The following is a 20,620-nucleotide window of genomic DNA, read 5'->3' as shown; positions in this document are numbered from 1 at the left end:
GCAAAGACACCTTAACTAGGAAAGGACCTGAACAATCTTCTGTATCCAGTAGCATAACCACACACCAGCGCAAGCACTGCAAACACTGGTGTGGACAGTGTCTCAGTGCCCAACTGGAATGAGAAAATGGAGCCAGGGGCTTCCGGAGGTTGCAGGGGCAGCTGCCAAATGGACATGATACTTGGTGGCAGTCTGGCAGCTGAGGGAAGAGCCAATGCAGAGAAAAGGGAAGGGAGTATCACCTGAGTCCCACCTGAGTTAATCTGCACCAGATGCAAGTGATGGGAGTAGGGATTCTGGCTGGAGATATCTCTGAGCACTTTGGGGAAAAACTACCTTTTGTTCTCAATACCAAACACATTATTACTGGGGCAATCAAAAAATGTAAACAAGCTTAGCAAGTAAAGCAGAACAGTTTCCCATAAAAAGCATTTGTTTGGTAAGTAGGACATATTTTCCTTACTCTTTTGTCAGTCTTTCATTCAGATCAAGAAGGAGAATAATATAAAGTCAAAGGGACAAAAAATTGTTAAATACGTACTTACTCCAGAGAGTTGCCCAACAATAAAGCAAATTGGGCAAAAATATGAGAGGCAAAAACAAGAAGCAAGAAAAAAAAAACAGTTTAATGGGTGTCAAACTTGTGCATACTGAATTCCATTTGGTCGCTGTTGCCTTAAAATTAATACAAGGTAAACAAAGCCGCAGTACTGTATGAATGCAGTTAAGTTGCTATAAAATCCTGATTGTCTGTGAATTTCATTCACACAGGAAAATAAATTATACTGCTACTAGCATTTTAGCAAACAGCTGCTTGCCAGGGCTTTGCATCAACTTAACATTAGTGTTTTCAACTAAACCTGAAGTAGTTAAATCGGTACAGAGGCAAAGTCCAGGTTGAATTCAGAATCTCTTATATGTGTTTAGAAATGGTCCAAAGCTGAACACATCTTTTTATTAGTCTTTTACTGACCCTGCATTTGGCAGACTCATTGTCCAGAAAGTGATAAAAAATACCTGATAAGCCAAATGTAAGGAATTTGAGCTCCAAACCTGACAGTCTGCTTGTATTGAATGAAATCATGTCAGATTTGGACAGATCTAAGAGTAGGTAACAAAAGCACAGGTGAAGGAGTTCCACATATTCAGGCATGCAATAACGTTATGAAGGGAACAATGTAAGTGAAGGCAAAGGTTGTGTTAGTCAAGTAATCAATAATTTAACAAGGTGCTCTGCTTCCAGATGCCCAGGTTGCTTATGCTGAGGTCGTGTTATAGATAAATACATATGGATGTAAGAATAGGGGCTTGTAGTGATGGTTGTTTAGGGATGCAGGTATTTGCTTGGATCCTACTTACTACTCTCCTCATTGGCACAAAACAAGTGAAATGGTGGGTGCTTGGCTCTGGTGCAAAGCAATACAAAAACAGCTAAAAAAGTTCCTGTTTCCACATTGCCCTTCCTAGCTGCTTATTGTCATCCTTTGCCCTTGCTTGCAGGGATGCAATCATTTGTATGGCCAGCCTGTAAACAGGACTGCTGAAACGGTCTGGGATGAAAAAAAAATCCTACCCTCCTACCCAGAAAACCTGAGTTTCTCTCTAATGGGATTGCTTCAGTGATCCAGTTTGCATCTCAGCTCAGGAAACAGTTGCATGGGGAAAAAGTGGGGCATGGAGTGTGACTAAACAGAAGAGAGTAGGAACTGCTTAGATCTTGCAGAAATAATCACATATTGATTTATTTTATGCTTTCATTTGGAAATATGCACCAACCTTGCTTTAAACTTCATATCTATTCCAGAAGCCACACTAAGGAGCACCTTCTCAGTCAACTTAGCATTTAAAAATGATTGATTTCATCAGGAAAGTAAAGTTGAAGAAAAGCTTAGAGAAAGAAATGTAACAATTTCCAATAACTTGTTCCACTGCAATCAGGAATATCGAAATGGGGAACTTAAAGAGATTTTGAAGAACACCAGTAATCAATTAAGAGTTCTTCTCTGCATGTCTATAAAGATGTGTGTTTTATGATACCAGTATGATGCATCTATCAGTGATGTACAAATACCATCATACAACTGTGGGATTGACACAGGTGAGATTTGAACTAGAAAATAACCGCCTTCTCAGGTCCCACTTTCAAAGTGGAGAAAAAAGTCTCAGTTCCTTTGGCACCAATCACAGGTCTAAGCAGAGAAAAATTCACCTTGTCAGGTTTGGTTTAGGCCACAGAAAACAAATGAAGTCATTTCTAAAAGGTTCTTGTTCGTTGCCATGAATACATGAGTCACAGAGTTTATTTTTAATAATTTTATTTTATATCAGGGATCAGTCTCTGCCTCAGCTAGTCACTGCCAATGCAGGGACATGTGGGACATGGCATTCTGATGGTGTATCCTTTCTCCCATTTCTGGGATGTGGGGGTGGAAAGAAGGGAGTGCACCTGCTTTTGTACTGCTGCTCATCCTTCCAGGACTCTCCCAAGAGCGAACAGCTAGCTCATCATTTGGAGTGTCTGAGCATATGTTGCCTGCAGGAGGTGCTAAAACCTGCATTTGGAGTGTATTTGGATTCCTTGACTCATCCCAGTCACCAATCCAAGTGAGATCTCTATCAGAAGGAAGCCCTTCTGGTGGTGAAAGAAGGATTTCTGGCAAAATCCAGTGTGGTGAGGTGGGTCTTTGTTAAGGTAAGCACTGGCTGCTATACATGTATAATACAAGTATAATACGTGTATAAAACCAGTTTGTTTGTGGGAAGGCAAGAGTTGTGTCAATTTAGTTTGAAGTTTGTTAGATCAAAGTTTCCTGTGTTGAACATGTCCTAACATTATTCTCCTATGGAAGTAATTACTGCAATTGCAGGCTATTTCTACAGTGCTAAATGAGAGATCCCTGCTGCACTCACCTAGTTCAACAGAGGGGCTTGTGCCCACGGCATAGGAGCAAATCTCTAGAGCAGGCTAAGTGCAGTGATGGATAAGTAGCACATGGGTGCCATTTGTCTCCCCATGGGGCTTTGATGGACCTGTAGTATGAACATTTTTGTAGGTATTTTTTTCTTAATTTCCAGCTTATGAGCAGGGTAGCATATGAATGTGGGGTTGTTGAACTTCAGCCCAGGATATGTGTTGCATACCCTGGGGCTTGTGAGTGTTTGAGGGGACACAGGCCTTGCTAGAGCACTGTCACAGGACCAGTGGGTGGAGGCAACTGAACAGGGTGCAGTCCTGCCCAAGCAACTCTTTGAGCATGATGCCTGGAGAGATCTACCTCTGAAACCACACCTGTGTTGTGGTTTGGAGGAAATAGATGATTCAGCCCCCCAGAGGAGAGTCTGAATGTCCATGAGCAATTGTACCTTGTGGGTAGCTGGGGCCAAAGACTTTCAAGTGAAGTTGTCCATTGCTATAGATTTTCTCAGAGTGTCTATAAATGGAAATTGATATGAATGGCATAATCTCACAAGGGCATAGAGGTCTATATGAGGTAATCTCTGCTTCAAAAAACTGCCTGTGAGATAAGAAGGTTTCAGAAGTCTTCTTCCAGATGGCTTAAGAACCCACCTGGTGTGAGGACTCCCTGGGAATGCCTTGCCCAGCGTAAGATGTGTCAGTGACCAGTTAGGGTCATGAATCCCATACTAAACCTGTTGCATGGAAAGACATGCATCTACAAGGTGATGTCTCTTAACTTTAAAATGTAAGTTGAAAATGAAGAGTTGAGACCTTTTTTGTACAATTACAATGTTACTGTGAGCATGACCTGTAAACCCTTGGACTTAGGCCATTCAGTGGGGTTTTGACCACATTACAGAATAATAATTTGCTAATTTACCAATGCAGATAAGGTACTTTGTGAAAACTGAGTTAAAAGCTGTTGATCAGTATTTGCACAACACCAGAAAACATGCACAGTTGTTCCAAACTTTTTCATTGAAATACCCAGTTTTGGCACTATAGGTAGACTGGGAAGAGTTTCTTCCAGAAAGGAGAAAAGGTCAACAATACCGTGGCACAGCTGACCTTACTTTTCTTACTGTCTTCTCCATTCCTAGGGGCTTCCAAGCAGCTTGGGGCAGACACTAGTTCCTTCAGTACAATCATACATAACCCTCTGGCCAGTTTTCTTTTTCCCTGAAAACCTCTGTTTACCTCTCTTGGCTTTAAGTATTTTTGCTAATTAATTTATTAAATAATTGAGGCAGTAGTTGAATGGTGCCTCTGATGGTACCATTTCCTTATGTTCAAAACATTTGATCTGTATCTCTCTTAGAATCATCACACTTGAGATCAACTGTTGAATAGAGATTGATAGTTGGCTAAGGCAGATGCACATTTGACAGACAGCAATGTATTTCACTATCAGCATTAACAAAAAGATGCATTTATAAAAATAAAAAATGGAAGCTTAAATGTACACATTTTCCATAACTATTTATTACATACTGCCAAGTAAATATATCTTAAAATGTAATATTTTAAATAAAAAATATTCATAACAGTTAAATTCATGTGTCAGATGAAAGAAAAGTATAGCCCTTTTTTTATTGATACACCAGCTTGTATATTTGGTGGCCTTATTTCATCATGCAGCAGCTCATTTGGAATGTCCAGGAAGACTAATTAACACTAATGCTTCTAAAGAATTTTCATTCGTGGTGCTAATCTGTCACAAACCCAAAAATATCCTCAGAAAGCCAGGAAAAGAAGTAAAGAAACTACATCTTGCAGCCAGCCTAAATTAGTGTTAGCTTGATTTGTTGTAATTGAAAGGTTGTTTATGTCTCTTTTGTAAGTGTTTATAAAAGTTGGCAGACTGAAGGATAGCTACTTACTTGCATGAACTAAATTTTCATTTATTGAAGCTGTTGTGTATAGTGCTGTCATTAAAAACCACTTGAAATGTTTCTGTACACACAGTCTTAAGGAATAAGCCTATCTCTGTGTGTATGTATACATACACACACTTACCATGCTGTATTATTTTTGCTTCTATTTATACTCAGTTCTTGTGTTATTTGAATATTTCTATGTTCATTTTAGCACCCTATTGGTCTCTGTTTAAATTTCTGTGAGATACATGCAAGTCAGAAAAATATCTTGATGACAACTTGTGAAAATGTCTTGCTGTTATACCAATATACACATCTTTGGATAGTTAGGCTCAGAAGAAATGTATTGCTTACATAGCTGAGCACCCCTAAAGCTTTATTGGGATTCCTGAGCCCTGGGTTCTTGACTGCCAGCTGGGTGGACCTCGGGCTCTTGTTCTCTGATTCTTCACAGCACCTCAAGACAGGCCTCCTGATCAACATATGGGGAACTGCCCAACTCTGATGATGCTGCATAGACCCCTACCCAATATCTTCAGGATCAACATTGTCTACGTTGGTATAGAAAGGGAGAGACTGGCTAAGCTTACGTGGCAGCAAGCAGCTCCCAGCTATTACTAAACAGCTTTAAGAGATCTTGTCTTTTAAAACTATAGGATAGATATTGTTGATAGGTACACTGACATGTTCCTAGACCCTAAATGAAACTCCTAGAAATGTGAGCAAAGAAATTAGATTTCCTCAGCAGAGCATAATTAAATTGCTGCTTAGTTCTCAATGCTGACTACTGATGTTTGCGTCATTTTACTGTTGCTAGACCATGTACTGCATGTAAAGACAATTAGCAGAACAGACAGAAAAGCAGCAGATGCTAGAGGTGCGCAGAGTTAGATGACTCATTATGTCATGAGGAATCTTTTTCAGACAAGTGAAAAGGTTTGTATTAAAAAGAAAAGAAAAAAGAAAAGCCTTGAATATATAAAATAATTATTAAAGAAATAATTTGAAGATTTCAGGAAAGATTAGCAGAAAAATCAGTGTCTTCCAGTACTCTAAAATGTGTGTTTTCCTCAGCTGCAGAGAAGAAACACTGACGTGCATGATGAAGGCCCCCTTCCCCCTCTTATTCCCCATGCCTGCCCCTTATTTCGTTTAGGATTAATTACATGGTGGGGTTTGTGTGTTCCATGTTGAATCAAAGGAAAATGTGTTTTAAAATTTCCTAAGTCTTTAAAAACTCATTAACTGATTACCTGCTCAAAAGTAACAAGAAAATATTTAATAACTGCTTCCTGGAGGCTTCATGTTGTATGCATATTTTACAACAGTTTTCAGTCTAACAAGATTAACTAGAAATAGGTATTTGCCATTTCAAAGTTTTATTCTCACAAGTACATCGTGCAGCAGGTGAGGTATCACATGTGGAAGGCAAGTCTCATGAGAAAAGCACCTCCTGTTCTCAGAAATGCTCCGCTCCACACTTAGGGCTATCTTTGTTTCCCTCAAAACAAATTTAATTTGTCTTGTCTCTTGCCAGCCTCATTTGTGAGTTTGAAACTAAATGAAGTATCATTCTATATGGCATCCCTTCACTGATGGAGAATTAAGCACACAAAATATGTCAGACTTTCCCCCTGCAGAAACTTAATTCTGCACAAAAGCCACTATGGCTATATAATATATGTGCACTTCTGCAAAATCTTATTTGAGAAGCACATTCATAGGGCATGCACTAATATGTGACAAAAGATTCAGCAATGTCAAGTTCTGTAAACAAACCAATCCAATCCAAAGAATCAACATTAACACATAATTGTATGTTTTTACCACGTCAGACCTGTCACAAAAAAGAACTTGCATTGTGATTATAGTAATTAATTTTTCCTCTCTCATTTGAAATATGCCAACTTATTATGGCAATGAGGATGATAGATTCTGGCCTGCCATTTTAACGCATCATATATTTATACTTCCATATGGAGAATTATTACCAAAGGATGTTGACAGGATGAGATCTATACATAAACAAATCTTGGAGTATGACCACTATCTTTATATGAAGACCTGAAGGTCTTTAGAAGAAAAGGGAGTATGACTAGGCAAGAAAGATAAACCAAAACAGAGACTTTTTCCTCAAAATCAGGTAGGTCTAGAAAACAGTGCTGGAAAATGGGCTTATAAGGTATTGTACCAGTTTGAAAAGAAAGAAGAAAATGTAATTTTTCCATCTGCTGTTATTCTGACCATCTTTGCTTCATTTTTGCCATATTAACAGTGTGTCCAGGGTGAGTGGGTGGTCTGTGGCATTCCTTCTGTTTTGAAGCAGAAATGTCTGTGTCTTGACATATAATTTTAAGGGAAAAAAAAGGAAACAAATAAAAAAAGGAAAAATGAAAATATACTGATTCAGTTGATGGAAAACTGTTTCCAAATACTGTTACCAAAAGCACCTATTTAGTTGCTCTTATACTTTGTTGTTTCATAAATAAGCCCAAGGGACTCCTCCTTCACCACCATCCCCTTGCCTGAGCCTCGCGCTCTGCCTGCCTGATCCCATCCGACAGTGGAGCTGATACTGCACTAATCCCTGCAAGTTTGGGACTAATGAACTAACCGCTGGGCTGCCGCCACGGAGCTTGGTCCCAAACTATACTGTACTTCACACTCAATTTATTCTCCAGATGGTGAGACTGCGCAGCCCTGCCACAAGAGACTACCTCTTCCACTGGAGTGTAAAAGTGGATGGATGTTGTTTTATTTGCAGATTTGATAATTCAAAGCTAGAAACTCTTGAGGATGGTTAGTTATGAGGTTTAATGGGTGCCATTCAAGCCCTCAATATGCGTATTCCCGTTTTTAATGTCAGCTTTTTTGTGTCCGTGTAGCAGTGAATTTCTCAGCAATGCTGTGTCACCAAAACCTTTCTCTTCTCCAGTTGGCGTGGCTGCACATGGCAATGAACATCTTCCTGTGTCCTCCTCAAACAGAAGAGATGCTGAAGTAGCCACCCTGAACAACCTTTTTTTCCCAGTGAGCTTTCCAGCACAAGTCGCAAATTTACTGTATTTTAGTAGTGTCACTGTTTACCATGAGTCTCTCTGTTGTCCTTCTCTCTAGTTCAGTTTGATAAAGCACCCAACTCATGAAGGACTTGATGGGGATACCACTATCCCAAGCTACCTGGACATGGAATAATTTACTTAACAATCAAGTTTATTTCTTTCTCAGCTATTCTTTCATGCCCAAGTATTATCTGGTATTGTAGTTCTAGTGTGAAGAACAGGCCAAATAACTTCTTTCACCACTCCTTAAAAATTCTTGTTCGGCCATTCTTGGCAGAGATAGTGTCTGAAAAATGTGTTTATTTGTGCATCTACTCCTGTAAAGATATTATTACATCAAGGACTACTTTTTTTTTCTCTGTTATAATGCTGAAGTAGTTCTCCTAGCTTAGAATTTTAGCTTTTGCATGAATTCTACAGTAAGAGCAGCATCTACATTTCCCTGTGTAATGAGGCAGAAAGTGTTCTCCCTTTCCTCCATGGTTATAGTAGATTTAGCCAGAGGTTTAGCATAATTTTTATTTATCCATGAAATGTTTTATTGGAAACCTTCATGGAGACCTGATATACCCCACTACCATCTATGGAATTTTCTCTATTGTAGGAAACATCAGCACTGAGTCAGCCCCACCACGAGCTTTGGCACCAGGTCCCCCCATTTTGTTCCACAATTAAAAACATACATTGAATCCTGATGTGGCAACTATAGTGAGTAGAAGTATTATGTCATGCAAGGGAAATGATTCCTTCCCTGGGGTATCTAAACAGACAGATCTAAAATGTAGCGGTTCTAAGAAAATGCATCAATCCTCAACCCAACAGATGGCATGGGTGTGTTAGCTAACATGGCAACATATTTTCTATTAAAATATGGGAAAAAAAACAACAACCCCCTCCCCATATTTGTTGGTTGGTATAAATTCAGTGAAGTTGTTGGTTATTTTTGGGATATGTACCAGAGGGCTGCACATTTAGTTTATGTAAATTGATAACAGCAACAGCCTGTTAATAAGTGTTTTGCATGGAAATATACCTAGAAAGACACGATCTGTCTTTTTTGGGAAAGGAGTTTGCAGACTGAGAAGAAAAATAGCTATGAGATGGTCTATTGCTCATTATTGTATTCTGAAACAATCACAACAAATTAGGTTGTAAGTTTGCTAGAAATGTGCCTTCAGTTGGAATTGGATGCTGCCTTAGTGGATACTTTGGGGAGATCTCTCTTTCATAAACTGGATCACTGTGTGCTGAAACAGTGATAATCTGACTTTAATTAAAAGCATAAATTGGTTCGAAGTGTGTTTCTAAGCTAGCCCTCTGCATTGTATTCAGAAGCTTTCAGCCCAGCCCTAGAAGCCCAGTACCTCTGGCTGGGGAAGGAAAACATACGGGATTTGTATTACCCAGCATTAGCATCATATGGTTCGGTTTACCTAATTTGGAAGAGCCATTTTAAACAACTACACGCTGGAGCTGTCTTCCAGCTGGACGTGTTTGTACTGAACTGCATGCATCTTTATGTGGCTTTCCTAATGGCCCCAGACAGAGTCCATTCATGGCAGTTCGAATGTTTTGGGTTGCATTTTCCAAAGATTACCTCTGAACGTGCCCCTTGATTGCAACACAGGGATACAGACACGGGCACCTTGTTCGTGTCTGTCCGATTAACAGGCATATGCTCCCAGCCTTGGGAGAAGCATGGCTAGTAGCCCCAAGCTGAAGCCTGTTCACTTCAGATTTCATTAACTTTCTACTTCATTATTCCTTCCTTTTAACCAGTTAAGAGCCATCGATTGCTTTTCTCTAAACTTACCTTAATTATCAGGGGTCCCAGCCCTGTAAATCAGTACACTGCAGAGCTGTCTTAAACTGGCATGGGAGACCTTGTTCTCATCGGGCCTGACAACTGTAAGCTACTGTTCCCTCACACTATTTAACTCAGACCACATTGGGAAACTGCCTCTGCCCCTCTTGCTGGCAGAGATTTGCATCCGTCTGGTTTAAATCTACTGTCATGTGCTCTCTTGCTGATTGGTATTAGCCTGGATATTAACTTTGATGATTTTTTTCTTCCCCTTGAGTTTTGCCTGTTTTCCTGAAAAGCATCTCTATTCAGCGACTGCATATTGTTAAAGTCATTCCTGAACCTCCATGGGTCAGGAGCTTTAAAGTTTTATTAGCCCCATAAAAACTCTTCACAAATGAAATTACTTTTGATAAGTGTGCATTTTGACAATGAGAATTTGTTAGGGGCTGTTGGTGAGTGGAAGGAATTTGGGGTTGAAACTGCAGTTGGCAGGAAGCAGGGAGCCCAGCACCCTCCTTCCACTCCTACCCCCTCTCCAGGTAAAGAAATTTATTTCATTTCAGAAAAGCATCCAAGTATTCTTCATCCAAACCAACTACTAAACAGATCTGTAAATTTGCATTCACAAAAATAGCAAACTACCAGGGGCAGCATGTGTCTTTGTCGATTTTATTTTGTACCAGCAGAATACCTTTTTATGTGGTTTAAGAAAAATCTCCAAGTTATTTCAGCACTGTTTTCATACACAAGTTGTGCACACTACTACTGGCTTTAATATACTTTGAATATATGGGGAAAAGGAAAACCAAAGAAGCATATGAACATCTGTGCTTATTGATGTGTCCAAACAATATAGAGATGAAGTATAAAAATTGGTTGGTTTATGCAAATTGAATAACATGCCATTTTTGAGAAAGCAGACAGTTAGTACAACACATTTTGTTGCTGGAAAGATTTGTGTTTCTTAGACACATTCAGCAGTAGCAGACACAAGTCTTGTTTTGTACTAGTAATAGAAACACTAAGCATTTAATTTACCAGTTTTAAAGAAACAGTAAAGAGGAAGGTAAAATTGTGAGATGCTGATGATGACTGCTTCAGTAAAACTCCAAGAGTGACAGATACTTGGAGGACACCAATATACTGGTTGTCCAGCTTTTTTCCCATGTCATTTCAACAAGTTTTCTTCTCAGTGCCTCTTTCTGTCAATATAAAATATGCTTTATTTTTCTTTTCCTGTGCCTCTAAACTCATATGTATCATAGAGAGAAGCAAGACTGACCATTGTGAAAACCCTTGAAGAGTTTGACTTTGGCCATGCCGAAAAATGTGTCAGGATAAACTCTGTGTCCAGCGGCCTTGCAGAAGAAGATCTAGAGGTGCTTTTGCAGTCCAAGACCCTTCCTTCAAGCATGATGCTGCCAAAGGTTGAAAACGTTGAAGAAATGAGATGGGTGGGTACCAACAAGTTGGTAGGTTTAGACAGAAGCTGTTGGGCCAAGTTCACACAGGCACAGAGATGAATGATTGTAAGTTAAGAGGAAGGCTGCAAATATCATATAATGTTGTTGTTTGGCCAAGGTAATTGGGAAATGCATCCACTTAAATGTGTGTGTGATGTGTTGTATAAAAAGGATGCATGGAACATGTTGCATTTATAAAGTAAACTGGACTTATTTCCCCCATGGTCAAAAAAGAACCAATATTGTTGTCAGAGTATATTATCAAAAATAGAAGAGTAAGGCCTGACTCTTCTCTAACTATTCTAACAAGCAAAATTACTGTCTGCCCATGAGCCCTAGTTACGTGCATTGGAAGCAAGAGATGGGAAACCACGTTAGCAACATAGGAAAAAATTGACTGGGGGGAAGGTCAGTCCTTGGGGCAACTGGAGGAACAAACAGGAAGCTTTTAACTAGTGTTTTTAATTAGCACAGATATTATTTCCTGAACAGTTCTCTATTTCTTCCTTTTTAATTGCTGACAGGTGTGTTTGTGTTTCACAACTAACTTTTCAGCCAATAAAAACATGAAATGTAAATGGTTGGCATGTCAAATTACTTAAGAAAACTTTGAAATAGGCCTAATTATGCTGTAATTGTTTTAATTGTCAAAAAAGAGGGACACTTGTTTAGATATACCATTATTGCTGTAACATGCCAGTAAAGGAATAATGCTTAATTATTCACTTTATATTTTTGCAAACCGCTAGCCGAGCAACTATCACGCATGCAAGCTGTGATGAAAGGCAGGCAGGCTTATTAGGATCTATTTTAGTCTCAGCATCTAGCCTTGATCAAACCATGGAGATCGGGTGTGAATGTACAGCTGAGCACAGCCCGATGTGCTGGGTGTGTGACAAGCCCTGTCCGTGCTGTGGCACTGCCCCTTTGGCCTCCATCGCTCGCGGTGGAAGGCACACCATCCCCTTCCACCAGCATTTAATTAAATTAACCAGAGCACACCTCTCAGGGTTTACAGCCATGTAAGTGTTAGATGTAACTTGTCAGTAATGAATATTCATGATACCAAAATGGCAGAGCCCTTGCTGCCACCAAGTAAGTTTTGCAGGGAGGTGGAGTGCCAGGGCTCTTTGTCCCTTCATCCCCTCACACCTTCCCTCTCACTAACTTTTATTTGCATCATGGAAAACAAGCCAGCCCCAATAGCTCCTGCCTCATTGTCCTCTTTTTTGTTCCCTCTCCCATTGCCCTACTTTTGCACACAAAGAATATCCTCTGCCTAACGCCACTGCTTTCTTTTTCCAGTCCTCCCAAAATTCATTCCAACATGATTTTTCAGCCTCCCAGAAGCTGTTTCTTTTCCCCTACTCATACCCACTCCCCCCCTTCATTTTTATTTATGTGCAGCAGAAAACCTGGAGGCTGATGCACAACTAAAAGATGGGCTTACTTGTTTTCTTTTGTGTGAGAATCTCTTGCTTTCCTTTTGTCCCTAGTGTGGGTACTTGTTTGACTGGCATGGCTTATTGGACTATAACAAGCGTAACTCTCCCTCCTTTGTGGTGGGACAATTCTCCCACAAATCCCGACCAGTGTGCATTCTTCCCGACACACTATTGGGTGTGCACTGGAATTGAAAGAATTGCTGAGGCCTTGCTACTTTATCCCCTCCCCAAGCTTTGTGGTTTTTTTTTTCCTCCGCCTTCTTTTTTTTTTTCCCCTTTCTCCCTGAAATGAACACTTTACCAGGCCGGAAACATTTAATCGTCTCCTTTGGAAAAAAAAAAAAAGAAAATTAATTGAAACTTCTCCACTCATTACCTTTTGTATTGGTGCTTATTGCAAATCTTTTACAAGGGAGAGGAAGGGAGGCAATATTTAATTAAATGTGCTTTTTTTTTTTTTGCTTTACCTTCAAAACAAAAGATAGCAAAAATCTGGGATTTTTCAAATAAAAAATAAAACAAGGCTCTGCTACTTTAACATGTACCTAAAATATGAACACAGGAGCATTTATTTTTTTTTCTCTTAAAAAAAAAGCAAACAGATAGGAGTCTACCATTATATTACCTCATTTTCTGCATTTTCCTGGATGAACTTTACTGTTTTCTGTCACTGTAGTACCTGCCATACAGTACAGAGTGAATTGCACTGATTTTTTTTTTAATCTCCCTGCGCATTTTTGAGTGGAATTCTCTTCTCCAAAGAAAAGTTACCAAGAGGGCCAGAGTGACGATAAAAGCAGGAATGGGAAGGGCAGAATTCTTCATCGAAGAAAGCTGTGATTTATTTTGGGCTAATTGTAAAGTTACTGCAAATTGCTGGAAAGCTTTTTTTTCCAAGATCTGGGTGATTAGATTTTTCCTTCTTTTGGGGAGGGACGGTGGGGGGAAGCTAAAAGGGGAAATAACACCTCTAATCCAGCTTCTGGTAAATAGGCTGCCAGCTCTTAAAATGAGTTTCCTTTCTATTAGTCAGAATATTATGCTAAGCCTTAAGCATTAGTTTTTTATGTTGCCATAGCAGCCTTATTCCTGCAGGGTTGTGACCTGCGATGATTACAGTACAAAGCTTATAGGGTCTTGAAACCCCCTTTGAAGATGAAAAGTCTTTGATGGTTTATATTTATGCAAATCTCTTAGATATGATTTACCCAACTGAGACTGAATGGAGAGATGATTAAAATTCCCTTTCCTTTGATATCCATTAATAGTTGAATATTCCTTAAATTTAAAATATATGCATGTTATTTTTGTCTTTATTTACTAACATTTTTGCAGTACCTGCAATATGTTTATCTCGACACAAATTACTCCATCTGGACAGATATAATAGATTTACAATATAGGGCGGAAGGTTTTTTCCCTTTTTTTTTTTTTCCTTTTGAAAGGGGAAAAATCTGTGCAAGAGCTTTTGTATGTTTCCAGATGATAGATTTTGGAATTTGGGCTACCCCACTGGCAGCTCAAAGCTAGCTGTGAACTGGTCTCATGGAAAAAATTGGCAAGCTTTGGTCTTCAAAGAATTAAACTTCCTTTTTAAGGCCTTCCTAGGTAAGCTAAAAAATTATGAAGAAAAGCCTATTGAACAAAAGGGTAATGGTGCCGTAATGAATAATACGGATGCCACTTAGAAGGCTGGGGAGTGCTTCCAGTGATGGCAGTGCTGGACCTGAAACAAAACTGGACCTCAGGTACAGCAGCACTTCATTGTTTTCCAGGGCCCATGGATTTGCATTTCACTAAGCCAGGGTGAGAGGTGCTAAGCCTAGATTTTTTTTTTTCTTGCAAACCAGCCTCCAAATTTAGAAATGTATGGGAATGCCGCAGTTTCAAATCTCAGGCCTTGTTAAAAGCTGCTTTAATTTTTTTAATTATCAAGTCTTGGGGTGGGGAGAGGTGTTTGTTACAGTCAGGTGAATATTTAATATGTTGTATGTACGTGTAGACTGTTCTTTTTTTCCTCACTGATAGCTCATTCTGTCTGGTTTTAGTTTTCAGACAAATTCTTACACCACCTAAAAGGCCGAACACTTGTAGAACCAATGAATTTTATCCCTTTTGTGGAAACTGCAATGGGCTTGCTCAATTTTAAGGTAAGCAAGTCTTGAAGTGTTCACATTTTGCCATCTCAGCAAACTAGGATAAGCAGAATATTGTTCAGTCTCTCCCTAATTTCACCAAGGAAGAGAGGTTATACTAAACATATTGTTCAATCCCCAAAGCTATTTGCATGTTGAACTCTCGTGTTTGTATTGCAAAAGCCTTCATAAATTCAAAATATTCCAGTGACAGAACAATTCCAGACAGTCCATGCCAAATAACAAAACCTCTCTGTGTTCCTGTTATCATTTTGAACACACTTGGAGTGGAAACGGATTTCTCCAAAGGTTTGGAATACTCAGTGCTGCAGTGCACTTGGCTATTTAATAGCTGCTGGTCTCAACTTTTGTATAACATTTACTTCAAAAAAAGAGTTAATCATCATTTCACTACTGCTAAACTTGCATCATTATAATGGTTTCTACTGACAACATAACAACGAAATTCCATGTAATAGTTTTTTTGTTATGTGATGGAGTGTTTAATGCTAAGATTAGAAGTATAATTAACTTTGAAAGTATCTGAAGAATAAGCCCATTTTTAAGGTTAATTTATAAATTTCATTTTAAAATAAATCACTCCCCTACCTTTACTATTGAGTCCAGATTTTTCAGAAAAGCAAGGCAGCATGGTAATGAAACAGAAAACCTCGTGCGTGCACAAGGAACTCTGTGTTCCCCCTCTGAGCTCTGAGGGAAAAGTTTCAGACCAGCTGAGGACACACAGATCAGAAGTACCTCCAGAAGTACTGGCAGGCCTCAGGGGCATCCTGCTCGTTTGATACAGCCACTTATCTTACAGCACATGCTAACCTATATGGGAACATAATAAAGCAGTAACCAGACAGGCATCCTCCTGTCCGGTGCACAAACACAGAATTAAATCATATTTTAAACCCTCTGAGGTTTTTATTCACTTACAGTATTTTATAGTGGAGGTTTAATATTGCAGTTCCTGATGTTGGCAGAAGAGTTGCCGTTTAAAGTACTCTGTTAAAGAATAATTTTGTGTTCCACCAGCTCCATAGAAGAACACCCATTAGTAGAGCTGGTAATGACATCTGTCTCTCTCCACATACCTTAGCCTTAAAAAATACTAATACTATCCAAACATTGATATAAAATAGCTATGATACTCTCTTCCTAGAGTAGCTACAGCAGTTAAATTTTTCTTACTTTTATTTTAATGCTTTTCTGCAGCACTTGTTGCATTTTTAACTTCTTTACCTAATTATTAGTTATATGTAATAGAAGACTTTAAAATGGCTATCCTGTAAGAAATCCTTATGTCCTATAAGGAATCTACAATAATTTTAAACCATTTATATTATTTATTTCATAAAAGAGATTCTGATCTTTAATTATTTTTATCATGCAGATATATTCCATGTCAAACTAATCAGATTTAATACTTTTTGCTTGCTTTTAAGCGGTATTTGCCAAATGTTTTGTTTCATATTGTTACACAGATATCTGAAGTACTGATCACAATAATACATAGAGCATTATGTTAACCAGAAGGGGGGGAACCTGTTATGATGTCCTGTATTTACACAGTCTACGGATACAGGTGCTTAGGGAAAGAAAAATACTTTTTCTCTTTTGCTGAGTCATTTTAAAACACTGTACATAGTCAAGCACTTGCCACGGCTTTGCTTAATAGGAGCAAATTTTGCTGAAGGATTTGGGTGATGCTGAGTTGCTGTAATGTCCTCTGTAGTCTCTCTGTGCCCTGCATTTCTGTGGAAAATAATACTCTGTTCTCGTTTGAAGGCTGTCTGCGAAGAAGCACTGAGAACAGGATCCCAGGTTGGCTTTCATTTGGATGCAGTCGTCTTTGGAGGAGAGGATTTCCGTGCCAGCATAGGTTGTTACTTGTCTCTTTACTATAAATCTTTATGCCTGACATTTGCATTGGAGAAGCCCATAGCATTTCCAACAGCAAAAATGACACCACTTGATTCTGCATTTTATGTTTTCACTTTTCTCATTAATTTTTTTAAATGGAGAATGCATCACTGGCAAATTAAAACATGTAAAACATGGTCTCTGGGTTGCAGGGTACTGATACTTTCTTGTGCTTCTTGCCATTCAGTACCAAAAATTAATGAGGAAAAAAAAAACCTGCTGAGTTGCTGAAATAATTTTAAAATATTATATAAATAAACAACATGCATATGCTTTTTAGAACTACATGTAAAAGTCATGAAATTTTGGTGTCTGCTTCATCATTTCTTTATAAACAACGGTCAGTCAGGCTTTTGACATCATACACAAATACTGTCCTGGTACATTTTGCTTTCATAACTTCACTTTAAATATGTCTCATGTCAATACAGCCACGTATTCACATGAAAGCACTAATAGCTTTCCTAAAAAATAAAAAGAACTTCACTATTTCTTTTATAAAAGGCCACCTAGCTTCTGATTCAGTTCAAAGATAAAATATAAAAGCAAAGAGCTATCTATTTCTACATTAAAAATAAGTGTATTAATGTAAAAAAATTAGCATTGCTTTACTAAACTATTCCTCACAAACTAGAAATCTGTGTCTAAATAGTGACCTTATTATTATAGTTATTATTTTTTTACCGTCAGCTTTCATATGAGCACAATGAAGTCTCATGAATACTTTGGCTTCTTCTCAAAAGTCATCTACCATCATTTTTTCATTCAAATACTTAAGCTTAAATATTCAGCTTAGGACATCAGTTGTGACAAGAATCAGAACGAAGGAAAGTGCAATTCTACTCTCAGTGTGAACTTTTTAACCATTTAGCTGGATTCAGGACATCGATTTTTGTAAAGCTTCTCTTGCTGTAATGCTTCTCACTGTACATGCAGTAAATAGTAAAATCAAATAATTACTTCATTTTAGTTCCGAATCAGCAGTCCTTACTAGGCAAAGCTTATACTGAATTCAGTCTTACAACTTCTAATTTAAACTAAATCAAAGTCTGAATTTATAAGCTAGTGTTTAAAGAGACAGTATTTTTTATTTCTGCTAAAGCAGCACTTTTTTTCTCAAAAGAGTATAATTTTGCCTATATATCCTTACACCCATCTTCTGGTTCCTAAATTCATTAAATAGCATCCCAAACTTTCCTTTTTATTTTTAATGGGAAATATTTAAAGCAGAAAGGTTTAGAGCAGAAAACTGTTGTTAGCTTTTCTTTGTTTTCATTATTTTCATAGGTGCAACAAGCAGTAAGGACGCTCACGATATTCTATATGCCAGGCAAAAAATAGTAGTCACAGCAAAGGCATTTGGCCTTCAAGCAATAGACCTTGTTTACATCGATTTCCATGATGAAGATGGGCTCCGCAGGCAATCCAGAGAAGGTGCCTCAATGGGATTCACTGGTATGACTTTCTGCCAATGTCTCAAAATATCCTCTTCATTTTAAATATATTGCTGCATTTACTGTCCCTTAGACAAATAACTCGATTTTTATTTCAGGTAATTAATTGAAAAACTCATTAATACCAAGTTCCTCTATGTTTATTACTATATCAGAAATTGCAGCTGGAAATTTTGGCTGAAAAGTCACAGACTGATTGTTAAAACCACATCCCATGAAGCGTGTGAGTGCTTTTGAAGAGAAGTTGGGGTAAAGGCTGTGCAGTGATTCTGCCCATCACAGAGCACAGGAAGGGCAATACTGTGCTCTGCAATGACCACTCCACAACTGGAGCCTCTGCTCTGTGTTTTAACAACAGCAATTGTTAAAGAATACTTTTTAGGCAAAGGAGTTGAGAAGTAAATCTTGTATGCTAACTGCTAGGGGAAAGTTATTTTGTTATTATTTTCTTTGATTTGTTTTCCATCTCCTGGCTCCCCTCCCAGTAAATGCTGGTGACACCTGCGGGTACTGGCAGACAGCATGAGCAGCAGGCTCCTTGCCCTGGAGTCCTGTAATGCAGCCTGTTACACTGCAATTGGTATACCAGGTCACTTGGGCACCCTGTTGGGACAGTGCAGCCACCAGAGTTTGGGGGTTTGCAATAGAAAACAGCCATTTGACACATGCATTAAAGAATCCTAACATATAGAATGAACATTACATTATTGTTGTCTGACCATCACTCAGGATATACATATGGTAATAGTTCATCCCTTAGGGTTTTGTTACCAAAAGCATGGGTCCTGGCAATGCCACCTAGCAAACTCTGGTTTTACAGTTATATTTACATGATAGCTTAAAGCACCAAGCAAAAAACCCAGTGTTATTTTAACTGATTGGGGAAGTGAGAGAATAGCAATCAAGGCTCTTCAGCACAAACTCTGCTTTACTGTCTGTTGAGCTTTGACATTTGCAAAACCAAATCTTGTTTCAGAGGCGAAATGGTTAGCTCCTCACTGCTACATTACCCACAGCCATGTGGACTTCCACCCTTCACTCATCTGCCTTTGAAGCTGGGAAAAAAACAGAGCTGCACCTGCTGGCAGCTACCTAGTCTCAACCACTATTTCCTAGCTAAAGGAAAGGCTTGATTTTTGAAAAAACACAAACATCTGTACCTCCTGTTGACAGAAGATGGAGTTGCAGATGCCTAGCACCTTCAGGAACACCCTTTTTGAATGCTTAATGTGCATTTAAATACTTAACTCAGGCTGCCAATTTAGGAAATTCGGAAATGCTCAGCATAACAAATGGTGGTGGTGGTTTGGACTCCACTGACTTTGTGGTGGAAGTTGTCTGACATTAGGACAAGGTCCAGAGAGGAGACAAATAAAAAGGTTACATGTGATAATTTAGAGTGTAAAGTGACTTTCTAACTGGGCCATAGATGTGTCTTGCCTTTCCATACAAGGAGCAGAGGTCTGTAAAAGGTACAGACTTCATTATGGAGAACTCACAGTTTCTGCTCTTTGCCTCGTGCCTTTCCACACCTATCATCAACAGATTTCCAAAATCCAGCAAACAACCTGGCCAGTCCAACCATAATTAGAGATGGGCAGTATTCACTTCTCTGATTTAGTGAGGGAGAAAAATTATTTTAAATCTCTTTAAGCTAAAATAAAACAGTATTTTTCATTTTCTTTTGTAAAAAGAACAAAAATATTTTAGATGTATCTAAAATGTTTCACTTGTTCTTTGTTTCATTTTCAGGTAATCCAATGTTTTTATAATCTTTCTTGTTTGTTTTGAATAAAATAAAATGTAATTTCAAAACTGAAAGCAAAATCATTTTTTCCCAAACCTACCTAAATGAAACATTTTAACATTTCCAATTTCATTCATCGTAGAAAATTACAAATGGGTCTCAGCTTAATCCATGACCTTGTATAAAGCAGAAGTATGCGTATCATATTTGTCACTGACAGTCCTCTCTTAATCTGAGAGTAAAGTGCTGAAATGACACCTTAATTACAAGTCTGAAATGTGCAATTCTTCTAATTTTTAAATATTTAAGATCCCTTCCAGCTACTTTTTTCACAAAGAATCCAAATCATTGAAATCAACAGAACTAAAATGAGCTGAGGCTTCCAAATTGTTCTCTTAGCTGGAGAACACTCCTTTATTTGTATGCACAGGGATGAATTCACCAAGCATCGCAAACAAAAAACATTCACCAAAGTTATATGTCCTTAGATGTTCCCATATTGGACCAGTACAATTTACCTTTGTGTAATCAAATATTTTCACTCAATATTAAATAAGAGAAATAATATAACGAAGAATTTACCAGCTATGTAATTACTATTGTGAATCTAGGCAAGTTTTCCAGTTATCTTAGAAGCAGCCTGGTTCTTCTTCAGTGAGTGTGTTAACATAAAATTCAATGTTTTCAAATGTAATTTACCCACATTGATAGTCCTTTTGTATGTATATTTATATATATTTCA

The 20,620-nt window shown here is 38.4% G+C and overlaps 1 protein-coding gene across 2 annotated transcripts in view; it reads left to right on the top strand.

Moving 5' to 3' along the window:
• The window catches only part of CLYBL (citramalyl-CoA lyase), a 170,238-nt gene that overhangs the window by 131,343 nt on the left and 18,275 nt on the right, over positions 1-20,620 (top strand). For both annotated transcript variants that reach the window (XM_071570389.1, XM_071570381.1), the window contains exons 3-6: positions 10,971-11,159; positions 14,662-14,763; positions 16,543-16,636; positions 17,965-18,132. In XM_071570389.1, the coding sequence (XP_071426490.1) occupies positions 10,971-11,159; positions 14,662-14,763; positions 16,543-16,636; positions 17,965-18,132 (553 nt within the window). The remainder of the gene's footprint in view (positions 1-10,970; positions 11,160-14,661; positions 14,764-16,542; positions 16,637-17,964; positions 18,133-20,620) is intronic.

Source organism: Pithys albifrons, chromosome 1 (genome assembly GCF_047495875.1).
Source record: "Pithys albifrons albifrons isolate INPA30051 chromosome 1, PitAlb_v1, whole genome shotgun sequence".
Taxonomy (NCBI): domain Eukaryota; kingdom Metazoa; phylum Chordata; class Aves; order Passeriformes; family Thamnophilidae; genus Pithys; species Pithys albifrons.
This window is presented reverse-complemented; position numbering and strand designations above follow the sequence as displayed.